Source organism: Nannobrachium achirus, assembly GCF_963921795.1.
Source record: "Nannobrachium achirus genome assembly, chromosome: 18".
Taxonomy (NCBI): domain Eukaryota; kingdom Metazoa; phylum Chordata; class Actinopteri; order Myctophiformes; family Myctophidae; genus Nannobrachium; species Nannobrachium achirus.
The window spans coordinates 55,226,244-55,239,617 of record NC_137825.1 but is presented as its reverse complement, the minus strand read 5'-3'; the positions used below and the strand labels follow the sequence as shown (position 1 = coordinate 55,239,617).

The 13,374-nt window shown below is 43.0% G+C and overlaps 1 protein-coding gene across 1 annotated transcript in view; it reads left to right on the top strand.

Annotated features, from left to right (window-relative positions):
- Window positions 1-2,480: 2,480 nt before the first annotated feature.
- The window catches only part of LOC308303194 (myosin phosphatase Rho interacting protein), a 190,946-nt gene continuing 180,052 nt past the window's right edge, over window positions 2,481-13,374 (top strand). Inside the window, exons 1-2 of the mRNA XM_080747518.1 lie at window positions 2,481-3,415; window positions 8,027-8,104. Of these exons, the coding sequence (XP_080603644.1) occupies window positions 3,296-3,415; window positions 8,027-8,104 (198 nt within the window). The 5' untranslated portion in view covers window positions 2,481-3,295. The remainder of the gene's footprint in view (window positions 3,416-8,026; window positions 8,105-13,374) is intronic.

Here is a 13,374-nt window from a genome sequence, read left to right as displayed (position 1 = left end):
AGAGCTAGCTCCCTTAGCGGAGCAAGTTACCGCCGGTCTATCGCGTGTAGTTCGGCGATGATGCAGTCTATGGCGATGACGCGACCCGAGCGGGAGTCGAACCCCGGCCCCCAACTCGTCAGACCAGGCAGGCAACAGGCAACGCTAACAGAGCTAGCTCACTGAAAGGGGCACGTTATGGCCAGCCCTTTATCGGGGTTGTTATAATATTATACATTTTGCATACTTTTACTTATAGGTAAAAATGTGAATTTGAGTAATGAGTAACTTTTTCCACCACTGTTGAAGTCCAAGCGGTTGACAATAAGTGTGTCAGTCATAATATGTGAATGATGCTGTTCAGTTGTAATGCATTATTATTTTTATTATTAGGCCTATTATTATTATTATTTAGTCTTTTCATGGATCTCCTTTTAGTAGACCTTGTACCAGTGAACTGTACCGTCATGAAACTGTACCTTTTCCTATGCAAACTTCTACTAAAGTCTTCAATCAATCAATCAATCAATTGCTCAACTAAAACAACTATAAGCCGCTATCCGGCCATTCTGGGGGGGGGGGGGGGGGGCAGCTAGGGGAGCTCGTTGGGGGGGTCTAGAAGAATCATATGCTTTAAAGCCCACCTACCATGATCCAAAATGACTAGAAAACAGAACATGCCTGAGCTTTTGCCCCACTTGTGGGCGTTGTTGCACGTTCCTGGTTGGATCGCGTCATTGACGCTCACCGCTTCGATCCCATTCCACCCGCAGGACTGGCTGTCCTGCCTGTCACTCACCACGTCCAGACGGCTTAAGTCCCGCCCATAGAGTTATAATATAATATAAATGGTATCAAATGGAGACACTGGGCCTGGTGCATCTACCTATCTGTCACAGTAAAAAATATCTGTGACAGATATTCTTTTTATCTGTATTTTACCATCCACTTGAATGGAGAAAGAGATTTTTTTTAATCTGGAGAAAGAGATTTTTTTATCTGTTATCTGGCCCAGTGGGAATGGGCCTTAACTGTGTTAAGTAAACTTAAGTACTGTATTTAAGTACACTTTTGAGGTATTTGTAGGCCTACTTGACCCAAATATTGTACTTTTTACTCCACTGCAATTATTTGAAAACTTTAGTTAGGTCCTACTATACTTTGTAGATTTTGATAATTATTACAAAACATAGACAATATATTCATTTAAAAATAGCCGATCTACAATTCGGCAACTCTTTAAGAGAGCTAGCTCCCTTAGCGGAGCAAGTTACCGCCGGTCTATCGCATTATGTAAAGGGAAAGAGGGATTACGCGACCCGAGCGGGAATCGAACCCTGGCCCCCAACTCGTCAGACCAGGCAGGCAACAGGCAACTCTAACAGAGCTAGCTCAATCAAAGGGGCAAGTTATGGCCAACTCTTTTGCGGGGTTGTTAGAATATTATAAATTTTGCATACTTTTACTTATAGGTAAAATGAGTATATGAGTAGGCCTACCTTTTCCACCACTGTTGAAATATTATACCAAATATTGTACTTTTTACTCCACTGCAATTATTTGAAAACTTTACAAAACATAGACTATATTCATTTAGGTCATTTAAAAATAGCCGATCTACTATTCGGCAACTCTAAAGAGAGCTAGCTCCCTTAGCGGAGCAAGTTACCGCCGGAGCATCGACATTCGGCAGAGGGGGATCATGCGACCCGAGCGGGAGTCGAACCCCGGCCCCCAACTGGTCAGACCAGGCAGGCAACAGGCAACGCTAACAGAGCTAGCTCACTGAAAGGGGCAAGTTATGGCCAGCTCTTTTGCGGGGTTGTTAGAATATTATACATTTTGCATACTTTTACTTATAGGTAAAAATGTGACTTTGAGTAATGAGTAACTTTTTCCACCACTGTTGAAGTCCAAGCGGTTGACAATAAGTGTGTCAGTCATAATATGTGAATGATGCTGTTCAGTTGTAATGCATTATTATTTTTATTATTAGGCCTATTATTATTATTATTTAGTCTTTTCATGGATCTCCTTTTAGTAGACCTTGTACCAGTGAACTGTACCGTCATGAAACTGTACCTTTTCCTATGCAAACTTCTAATAAAGTCTTCAATCAATCAATCAATCAATCAATTGCTCAACTAAAACAACTATAAGCCGCTATCCGGGGGGGGGGGCAGCTAGGGGAGCTCGTTGGGGGGGCCTAGAAGAATCATATGCTTTAAAGCCCACCTACCATGATCCAAAATGAGTAGAAAACAGAACATGCCTGAGCTTTTCCATTGGACACGGGGCCCCACTCGTGGGCGTTGTTGCACGTTTCTGGTTGGATCGCGTCACTGACGCTCACCGCTTCGATCCCATTCCACCCGCAGGACTGGCTGTCCTGCCTGTCACTCACCGCGTCCAGTCGCCTCAAGTCCCGCCCCGTCCCCGCACTGACTGGCTGTCCTGCCAGAGGATTTTTTTGCCCCTTCACGAACAAACATCAACGACAGAATGCGTCCAAGTTTGCTGCTGCTGTGCTGTGCTGCTGCTGCTGTATACCACCATCGCGTCGGACCTTTAACGCCATGGATCTATAAACTCGCTGCGTGACCGCCGACTGCACGGCGCTTCTCAAAAGCTGGACCGCAGCGGTTGGTCTGGAGCGTGTGTGTGTGTGTGTGGCAAGGATCGCATTGATGCATCATCCAGTACCACTTCTCTGAGAGAGAAATAGACAGCGAGAGAGAGACGGAGAGAGAGAGAGAGGTGAAAGTGTAACTACTGGGTAATGCCGCTGCGATGGAGGCCGGAATGTCACCTGTGAAGCCTCGTATCGTCCACAACATCTTCCTGGAAAGCGTCAACGAGGAACACGACGTTGCACCGATCGGAGCCTAGCGCACGTCCCGTCTGCGCTTACATAAAGTCATTGAACAACTTTTTTTGGGGGGGGGAGGCTGGCTGGCATACCTATCATTCAGTGGGAAAAGTTGCAACATAAACATCAGCTGAGCGGGTGGGAGGAACCCCCTCTCACAACATGACTGTCCTCGACGTTACTTAGTTCATATTTAGTGGCTCGTATATTCACGTTTAACTTTGGTGTGGTGTGGTGGTGAGATTGCCATCAAAACGTTTGACATTCTAGACAGGTGGATATAACGTACCAAATGAAGACCATCTCTTTCGGTCACATGAGAAGTTATTGTGTCATATCTTCATGATCTTATCACTGGGATTGGGGAACTGGGTAGTTTCCGAAGGAATTTGAGTGGCTGTAGCCTATTTTCACCAAGCTGCACCTTTTTTTTATACGAAGATAACCATGTCCACTAAAGACAATCCTTGTCGGAAATTCCAAGCCAATATCTTCAACAAAAGTAAATGTCAGAACTGTTTCAAACCCAGGGAATCCCACTTGCTGAACGACGAAGACTTAAATAAGGTAAATATAATCTTTATTTACAGTGTGGCATCTCCTGCACACGTCATGCATGTTCTTTTAGCCGTGTGTAGCCTTGAGAATGTGATGTTCAAAACAGTCTTGATGTGTCTGGCATAGTGGAAGTACAAAGGTTGGGTTAATTGGACATAATTGCTTACTGCAGCCCGAGGGCGGATATGTCCTAATGCTTTCCCAAATTCCCACCCAGACCAGGCCCACATCATGTCATACTGTCAAACATGTGAGATGAATCTTGAAACGAAATTCTTAGATGATTAGCCATTATTTTACTTTCCCCGACCTTCAGTACTGTAGTTAATTTGCATGTTGTTTGAATAATAATAATAACTTATATAACGCCTTTCATAAACCCAAGGCGCTTTACAAAAACTCTAATCAAACTATACAAAGTAACTAAACAAAACTAAGTGCCATAAGCCTGAGTGAATAGGTGTCTTTTCAATGAGAGGTCCTTTTTACAAATGTCCATCATTTTATTCAATGACTTGTCTGACTGACCTGGACAATGTTTTCGTCAGACAAGTCTTGTTGTCTTGGTGGAGGGTGTATGAACGAGGTTTGCTTCAGTGTATGTTCTTTGAAGTCTACCTACAGTAGATGATGCTCCTCATGATCTACTGTATACTGTAGGCCTATAGATGTAAATAGTCCACAATGTGGGATCATTATGTGGCTGTATGTCCAAGTTGTGCAATGCAAACTCCAAATGAACTTGTCTGGCGTCAAAGTTAACCAAAGGGCAGGTTAGTCATAACCTTGACTCACAACAAGGCTACTCCTTGGGATTGAACCATAAATGTGCATTGTTCACGCCCCACACACACACACACACACACACACACACACACACACACACACACACACACACACACACACACACACACACACACACACACACACACACACACACACACACACACTTGTACATTAATCTTATGCTAACTGGGGGAGTGACTGAGTGACATAATATATCTTGACTTGAGCAAGGGAGGTGGGAGGAGGTTTCAGAGCGCTTGATACATTTAGTATTTCATGACCAACTGCCTCCCTGCATGAATGGAAAAGGACGGGGAGGTTTTAGTTTATCGCCTGGCGGAATTCTTGACCCACAGGTTATCAGACTTTACCCCCGAGGAACTGCGCTCAAAGACGGGTTATCACTCACCACGGCGAACCTGACGGGGGAAATCATGTTGCTTGTTATTGCGAGGGCCCGCTACACGCAGGATACCGTGGCTCTGTAAATCCCATTCCGAACATATTTGAAGCCAGAGCTTTTGTCATTCCTCCACTATTTTGCCCTCCCCCCACCCACACATCACTGCTGGGGCCACATTTCTGCGTGCACTATTACATAGTCACTGTGATGAGGAGGGGAGGGGATGGAATGGGATGGGGGGGGGGGGGGGGGGGGCAAAAAGAGAACACAAACACAAATGACTGCATTTAAACCATTGAAGGGTAAAAAACTGACCTAGATCCTTCTCATCTACCACCACCCCTCCCTCCCAGGAGACCTCGGCATGGGTCTGGTCTGGCCATATGAGGAGAGGTGCCTCCCCAGTCTGTCCGCAACTCCAGTCTTTCTCTTTGTCTTTTTAAATGCTCGTTTTCCAGGGGTATGGAACTAGCTAGCATGACAGTATCGCCCTGACTGCCCCCCCTCCCCCCCTGCTCTCCTCCCAGACCCCTTATGCCCTTTCCGCTGTAAAGTAGCATTATCAAATAACTCGGGCCTAATCCATCTGTCAGCCGCTATCCCTTAATCTGGCACATTTGGAACCCTGCTGTGAGCCAAGATGGTTTCTGTATCAATATTTAATATACAGCAGCTCTGAGACTTAAGGAGAGGTTGTCTCAGAGCATTTTGGTTAAAGGATGTTCCCCTAGAGTTGGGTGACGGTTCCTGTCCAATACAAATTCTATTCTTCTTTGTGTCTTTGACCCAGTCTGGTCACCAAAGAAAACATTGGCCCTGCACGTTTTCATCACAAGACACACAGAAGGTGGTCATCTTTTATTCCCCCCCCCCCCCCCCCCCCCCAAGACGTTGCATGTGAACACTTTTAGACTCAATCCCAGAGATTTTTTTCTTTCTTTTTACATTTCAAAGTACACAAAATTATATTTACTGTTATGTGCCTGCTTTGTGCTTTCACTATGCAACTCGAATTGCGCTGAGTCGGCTGCAGCGTGCGTGAGCCCCGAGATGTGCCCCCCGAGGTAGGCTAGGCACTAGCCCAGCAAGTGGCCTCACCATTTAGTGTGCTGGCCTTGAAATGTTGTGATGCAACATATCTGTGGTTTGCAGAAACACACTTTTTTCACACTTTTTTATGGCAAAATCCTTTTGTGCGGTCGTCTTCTGTCAAGGCGATCATCTGGGAACTAGGGCATTCACGAATAGTGATTTTTTTAGTATTCGAATTATTCGACCTCAAAGTATTCGAATAGTCGAATATACGACACGACTGGCCGAACTGTCAAATATTAAGTAAGCAAGAGGCGAACATTGTGAAAATAGCTGATCTACATGCATGTAAATCTGCTATTTTCACAATATTTATCTGCGGAACCGAGTCACATTAAATGTAATACCTACAATTCCAAGTGCTTGTCAGGGTGGGGGTCCCTAGTTCAAATATGTTTATTTTGGGGGTCAGGTTTAACAAATATAAAGCATTAACAAATTCATCTACCAGGGGCATTGACAACTCATTCTTATGACTTCCTATCTAGCCAAGCTTTATAAACTATATATTTTTTAAAGAGGAAACAAACAAACAAAAAAAAAAGAAGCGAATATTCGACTTCGGTGAACAACGTCGAATTGTGACTTTGATATTCGAATATTCGAATATTTGGTGAATGCCCTAGCAGAAACACACTTTTTTTTTATGGCAAAATCCCTTTGTGCGGTCATCTTCTGTCAAGGCGATCATCTGGGAACCATGTAATCTCTGTGAAAGTGGGTTTATGTTGGATTAGAACATGACCTCTGTAGCTGATTGACCTCAATCAAAAGCACTGGTAGAGGGAGAGACTCTTCACTCAGGCTGGTGAGAATGTCAAAGCTTTTAACCCTGTCGTCAAGTGCCCTTTAGGACTGAAATAGAATCATGAAAGTTGTTTGGATTTGACAATGTTTATGTGTGGGTGTCTGGGTGAGATTTATTCACCTTAAGCACGCTTAGCAAAATTTGTACTGCTGTACCCAGCAGCAGTTATACACACAACAAAACAAGCCCTTCAGATCCAGCCATGGCTCAACAAGTCTTTATAGCAAGCTGCCTATTTGGTGTCATTGTCACCGTATTTATTGTTCCTTTAAAACCCTGCAGTATTTGGGGAGAGAACATTCAAAATGTTGTTCTTTTCCCCACCAAACATTTATTGCATTTTTTTAAATGTGACCTTATATTATTTTTGTATTTCAAATATAACTAGAGATACTGTTCCTCCGAAACAGTGTGGGCTCGCTCGTGACTATATTCTACAGCATGCTAACTGTCATGTGAAGCTCAACCAATACTCCAGCTAACACCACTCCCAGATTTTCCACACCTCAATCGCATCTCATTGGCTAAGGGCCCTGCCTTTTGTACTGTCTGCGACGGAACTCACGCGACGGAACTCACTCTATAAATAATGAACATAACATAGTGTTCTCGCCTTTCAGGCGAACCCACAATACAAAAGTTTCCCCGGGACTATAGTCCAACATGCCAACATGACTATATTCTGCAACATGCTAACTGTCATGTGAAGCTCAACCAATACTCCAGCTAACACCACTCCCAGATTTCCACCAATTGCGCCTCATTGGCTAAGGGACCTGCCTTTGTACTGTCTGCGGCACAAATATGCGGCGGAACTCACTATATTATATAAATAATGAGGATAACATTGTTTGCTCACCTGAAAGGCCTGAAAGGCGAGCCCACAACCAACACAAGCTTGCAAAGTGTTGTGGTGCGATATGTGAGCTTGTAGATCGTCCAGACTATTTGTCATAGATGAGGTTTATACGGCGTAGGTTGTTAAAGTACCACCAAATGGCCCTTTAGTCAACTCGTAATTCTCAATACAATGGGTTCACAAAATCCTGAGTCAGACACATTTTAGGCCCTCACTACAACTTACCTCCCTTACCTCTCTCGTCCCGTGCTTTTCTTCCTCCTCTCTTTTCCCATTCCCTTTACACACCAACCCACCCACCAAGGGGATCAGAGAGAGAAATCACGTGTGACCCTTTCCTTTTTTCCATGGCAGCATGGTGCTCTGGAATGCAGCCAGCTGTAGACTGTAGCTCAGCCACGCAGCTGACTCCAAGCAGCTAGCAAGTTGGCCCAACATGCACACTCGCCTGAAGCTGAGCTCAGCTAAACGGCGTCCTAGTATAATAGCGTTGCGTCACTATCCCATGTTATCTGATATCAGACATGAGATAGTTGTTTTCACAGTAAGACACTATTATACTGACTTGGTGATTGTATCTTTAACCCATTTAGGGGATGTTTTGCACTCAGTGATACATTACTTTACAGTATGTCTTTCAGCCTCCTGTAATTATTCTTTTCTGTCCACCAGGCAAAACCTATATATGGAGGATGGCTGCTACTTGCACCCGAGGGAACAAACTTTGACAATCCTTTGCACAGATCCCGGGTAAGTGTGTTCTCCTTCTTTGGTGGATTTGAGATGAAATGACAGTGAAACATGAGCCCCGCTTAATCTCTTGAACCCTCTCCCTTTAGCGAAGGAATTTGTGGCTGAGCTAAATGCCGTTTATGATGTGTTCTTTTAAAGAATCTGTTTTATTTGGCCAGAATCCGATGCCTTGACTCCTACTAAAATGCTGTGCCTCGTTTTCCTTTCCCAGACCTGGGACAAACAGTGGCCTGTATTTCTTAGCATTTGCCATTGCACTCATCATTGCGTCCTATGTGGCAAACACTGGCTCCAGAATAGGATTTTATGAAAACAAAACTTAAATTGGCCTATTCTGTCCTTTTCTCTGGTTTGAGAATGAAGCAGCACTACTGTTGAAGAGTGTGCTTGTTATACTGTGCAGTCTTTCCATAGTGTTTGTGCCAGAATTACACCCCCAACAGTAGCAGGGATGGGACGATACGCGACATTATCGTTTATTGTGATAAAAAACTCTCACGATAATCGTATTGTGGAGATTTAATTTATCGTGATAATTGTCCTCCGTCATGCACTGGGATCAATTCACCTTTTATTTGCAGAGCTGCATATCCGGTACCACTTAAACCCTCTATAATTGGTAAAAGGTACTTATAATATACGCACTTGATAGTCTTTTTCCACTCTTTATCAAATGTCTTTGCCAAAAAAATCAAACCTCGGTTCGAAGTGAAGCGGTGAATTTTTATTCTATGTGTTCTAGAGCTATGAAATCTGTGTTCTAGATCTATACATTTTGTGTTCTAGATCTATACTTTCTATGTGTTTTAGTTCTATATTTTTATGAATTCTTAATGAATGAATGATTTTGTCTGGAGGGCCAAATTGTCACGTGAAGCTTGACCAATCCTCAATACTGCATGCACGGGACATGACACGGACACGGGACTCCTTGGAAGCCTATGGGACATACTGTACGTGTACGTACAGGACAGACAAAGCCACTCCTTGGAGGCGGCTTTCACCGCTTAAAAAAATAGCCGATCTACAAGCTCACAACGCGTCGCAACGCGGCGCGTTGTGAGCTTGTAGATCTGCTATTTTTTGGTAAATGTTCCGCCCCAAGATAACAGATTTTTATTTTTAATATCGTAAATCGCGATTTCTTTTGTCACAATAATCGTGATATGAAATCTTCATATCGTCCCATCCCCAAACAGTAGACCCGATTGCATGCGGCTTCCGAATCTCTGTCACAGAGTGGGCAGCTTCCTGTGGGGGATTCAGCTCTCTCTCTCTCTCTCTCTCTCTCTCTCTCTCTCTCTCTCTCTCTCTCTCTCTCTCTCTCTCTCTCTCTCTCTCTCTGTGTCTCCGAAAAAATCAAAAATCCCCTGACCAGTACTTTCTCATGCAGTAATGAGCATAATGTTGACTTGACATCACAACACTTGCTCCCCTGGGGATGGTGGAGGGGGCGGCAGTTTGATGGAAGCCTCCTACTGTTCCGTTGCATGCTCCATCACGGTTCCCATACGATATGGTGACAGGAGAGTCCCGGAAGATGAAGTAGGGAGGAGGACATTTGGGAAGAGTGCGGAAAAGTCCCCGTTCCCATCGTCCCGCTGATGGCTTCCATATGGGGTGGGGGGGAGTGCATCCCTGTCGTCTTCAGGCCCTACTACTGTCAATAGTCAGATACATGTGGAGAATTTGTTACATAGTGATCAATGTTCATATAGATTCATTTCTAATATGTAGGGCTGTCACGATATGACATTTTACATGACGATTAATTGTCACTCAAATAATTGATTAACGATTTAATTGTGTTTTTGTCGTTCATAATTACATTTCTGTTTGGCTTTTAGGCTTTGAATTTGCACATAGCAGATATGACATAACCTAAATACACAAATAAATTACTGACATATTTGACAACTTACTACTTAAAAAATAACTTTGATAGTGGAAATAGCCGATCTACAAGCTCACAACGCGTCGCATTGCGACGCGTTGTGAGCTTGTAGATCTGCTATTTCAACTATTTCGGACATTTTTCAACATTCACGATTATGACGATTATGACAAAATAATTGCGATAATGTCAAATAATCACGATTAGACGATTACGTAATAATTGTGACAGCCCTACTAATATGTACCTTTTGTTGATGAGTCTATGCCCAAGAGTAGGTATACACACATCTCGGGAAAGGTGGGAGTCGGATTTAAATATTAATATTGATGAATCTTTGTGGTCTGATCTGTGTAGTGATAGCCTCTCTGCTACAATTAATTCCAGATACAGATTGACCCACTATAATCTTCTCTGCCAACTTTATTATACACCTCAAAAGCATAGATACAAAATCTAAGATATCAGACTTATGTTTTAGATGTGGCACAGAAGAAGGCTCCTTTTTAGATTGTACATGGCAATGTGTTGAAGTTAAAACATTCTGGTGTGATATCTGTGACACACTGGCTACAATTATAGATGGTCCCAACTGCGTACAGTGCACATGACTACCTACGTCTCGCTTTCATCTCTTCGTTAAGCAACCTGATTGCTTGAGCATAAAAACTATTACTGAAACGAGTGGTGTGCGATGAGATGCTCTGGTAACGTTTTTTTTGGATGGGAGGAGATAGAACAGGGAATGGGCGGGATGACTGCTGTCCTTTAAGATGTTCTCTGTCTTTTTCTTACAGCGTGTGTTATAGATTGTGTGTAGCTGTGGTAATTCTGACCACAGCTAGACCCTGAACTTTGCCTATTGGGCAATTTCACCAGCATCAGTGCAAAGAAAATACAAAATAAAGTTTATAGATGTGGCACTTGGAGTTGCTAGGAAATGTATTTCAGTAACTTGGAAGTCTGATTCCCCCGTCCTCATTGCGAGATGGTTCGCAGAGATGAACAGCTGTGTTCCTCTCGAGAAAGACAACGTTTTCATCCACGGCACCCCTGAATTACGCTGTCATCTTTTCAGATTTTTTTTTTTTTTTTTTTTAATACTTTATTGTGTCAAAACATGCACATCATAAACTTTCTTCAGACATTTTAACATGTTATGTCCTTTTTTTTCCCAGGGACATTTTGACACATTTTTATGTATTTTCTTTTTTTTTTTTTTTTTTTTCACCACCACATAGAGCAAAGAAAAAAAAAAACACAAAAAACTGTAAAACAGGAACTTTACAAAAAAGAAACTGAAAAAGAAAAAAAGAGGAGACTTTGTTATGTAATTGTTGTCATTTCATTGAAACAGAGAAAAAGCTGCTATTATTTAAATTAATATTTATATCTAGAATACTTTAGGTTTGGGAGAAAGAACCAAAGGAAAAAAGAAAAAAAAAGAAAATCAAAAAGACATGTTTCCCCTATTTAAAACACTAGAAGCTGGGCCGCCCTTCGGGCGGCCCAGCGTCTAGTCGGCGACCTGGCCAACTCGGAACAATGTAAATAGGGAATGAATGCCCCGCCCTTTAATGCAAACCCCATTATACCTGTTTTCATAGGACCCGTTTTGACCATTTGTCTGCCTGTGTCCATTTTTGCCCATATATGGAGATATCTGTATCTGTCTGTCGGTGTCCATTTTATGTCCATATATGGAGATCACTGCAGTTATAGTTCTGGGTCCATTTTATGCCCATATATGCCCATATATGGAGATATATCTGTCTATCTGCATCCATTTTATGCCCATATATGGAGATCTCTGTATCTGTCTGTCTGTGTCCCTTTTATGCCCGTATATGGAGATCTTTGTGATTCTGCATCCATTGTATGCCCATATATGCCATATATGGAGATATCTGTTTATCTGCGTCCATTTTATGCCCATATATGAGATTTCTGTCGCTTTTTCAAACAATCGTGGGTCGGGTCGGGTTGAGGCCGAGCACTGCACTACCTGCTGCGGTGGGGAACGCACGTGCCGAATTTGAAATAGGGAATGAATGCCCCACCCTTTAATGCAAAAACCCCATGAATGCCCCACCCTTTAATGCAAACCCCAATATACCTGTTGTCATAGGACCCGTTTTGACCATCTGTTTGTCTTTGTCCACTTATGCCCATATATGAAGATCTCTGCACACACAGTACCGGTTGCGGAAAACTCTGATGTCAGACTTTATGCCCATATCTGGAGAACGCGCGTGCCGGTGGGAAGAAGGGTTCTCGAGATACGCGGATTACATACATACATACACATTCACAGAGATTTTGTGTTGACTCATGTGGCGTACGTGATGTCAGAGCCTTTTATGAAGTGATGTCACAATGACTCAGCGCTTGCGCCGATTTCCTCCGGAACAGCCTGATGTCAACAATCAGCTCCGCATAAGGAGATTCCGAACGTTTCGCGCCGGTTTCGGAAAACCGCGAGTCGGGTCGGGTCGAGGCCTGGCACTGCACTCCGCGCGGCGGCGGGGAACGCGCGTGCCGAATCTGAAGCCGGTGGGACGAACGGTTCTCGAGATACGCGGATTACAAACAAACAAATAGATAAGGGGCCCTTTTCAGAATCTTATATCATATAATTACACTACGTAAATATGAAAGTCTTTCTCCCTAAGATAGGCGTATGTCACGGTGAAATATCCGTTTCCATCAGAACTGACTGAAAATAACTTTTAACCACTTGAACCCCCAGCATCCCCATTTCTGGGGGGAAGGTTCACAAAAATAGCTGATCTACAAGCTTGTAGATCTGCTGTTTTTGGTGAAGGGAGTTGGGGTAGATGGAAAAAGTACAGTGCAAGTCTGTTTTACTAAGCAGTAAGCATAGAGGGTTCAAGTAGGGCTGTCACAATTATTACATAATCGTCTAATCATGATTATTTTACATTATCGCAATTATTTTGTCATAATCGTCATAATTGTGAATGTTGAAAAATGTCAGAAATAGTGGAAATAGCAGATCTACAAGCTCACAACGCGCCGCGACGCGTTGTGAGCTTGTAGATCGGCTATTTCCACTATCAATGTTATTTTTTAAGTAGTCAAGTTGTCAAATATGTCAGTAATGTATTTGTATATTTAGGTTATGTGTCATATCTACCATATGCAACTTCAAAGCCTAAAAGCCAAACAGAAATGTAATTGTCAACGACAAATACACAATTAAATCGTTAATCGCCAATTATTTGAGTGACAATTAATCGTCATGTAAAATGTCATATCATGACAGCCCTAGGTTCAAGTGAACTTAGTGATATTGCAAATGTTATAAAATTATTCTGCGTCACCCCGGGAGTGGCATCACGGCTCCCTATGG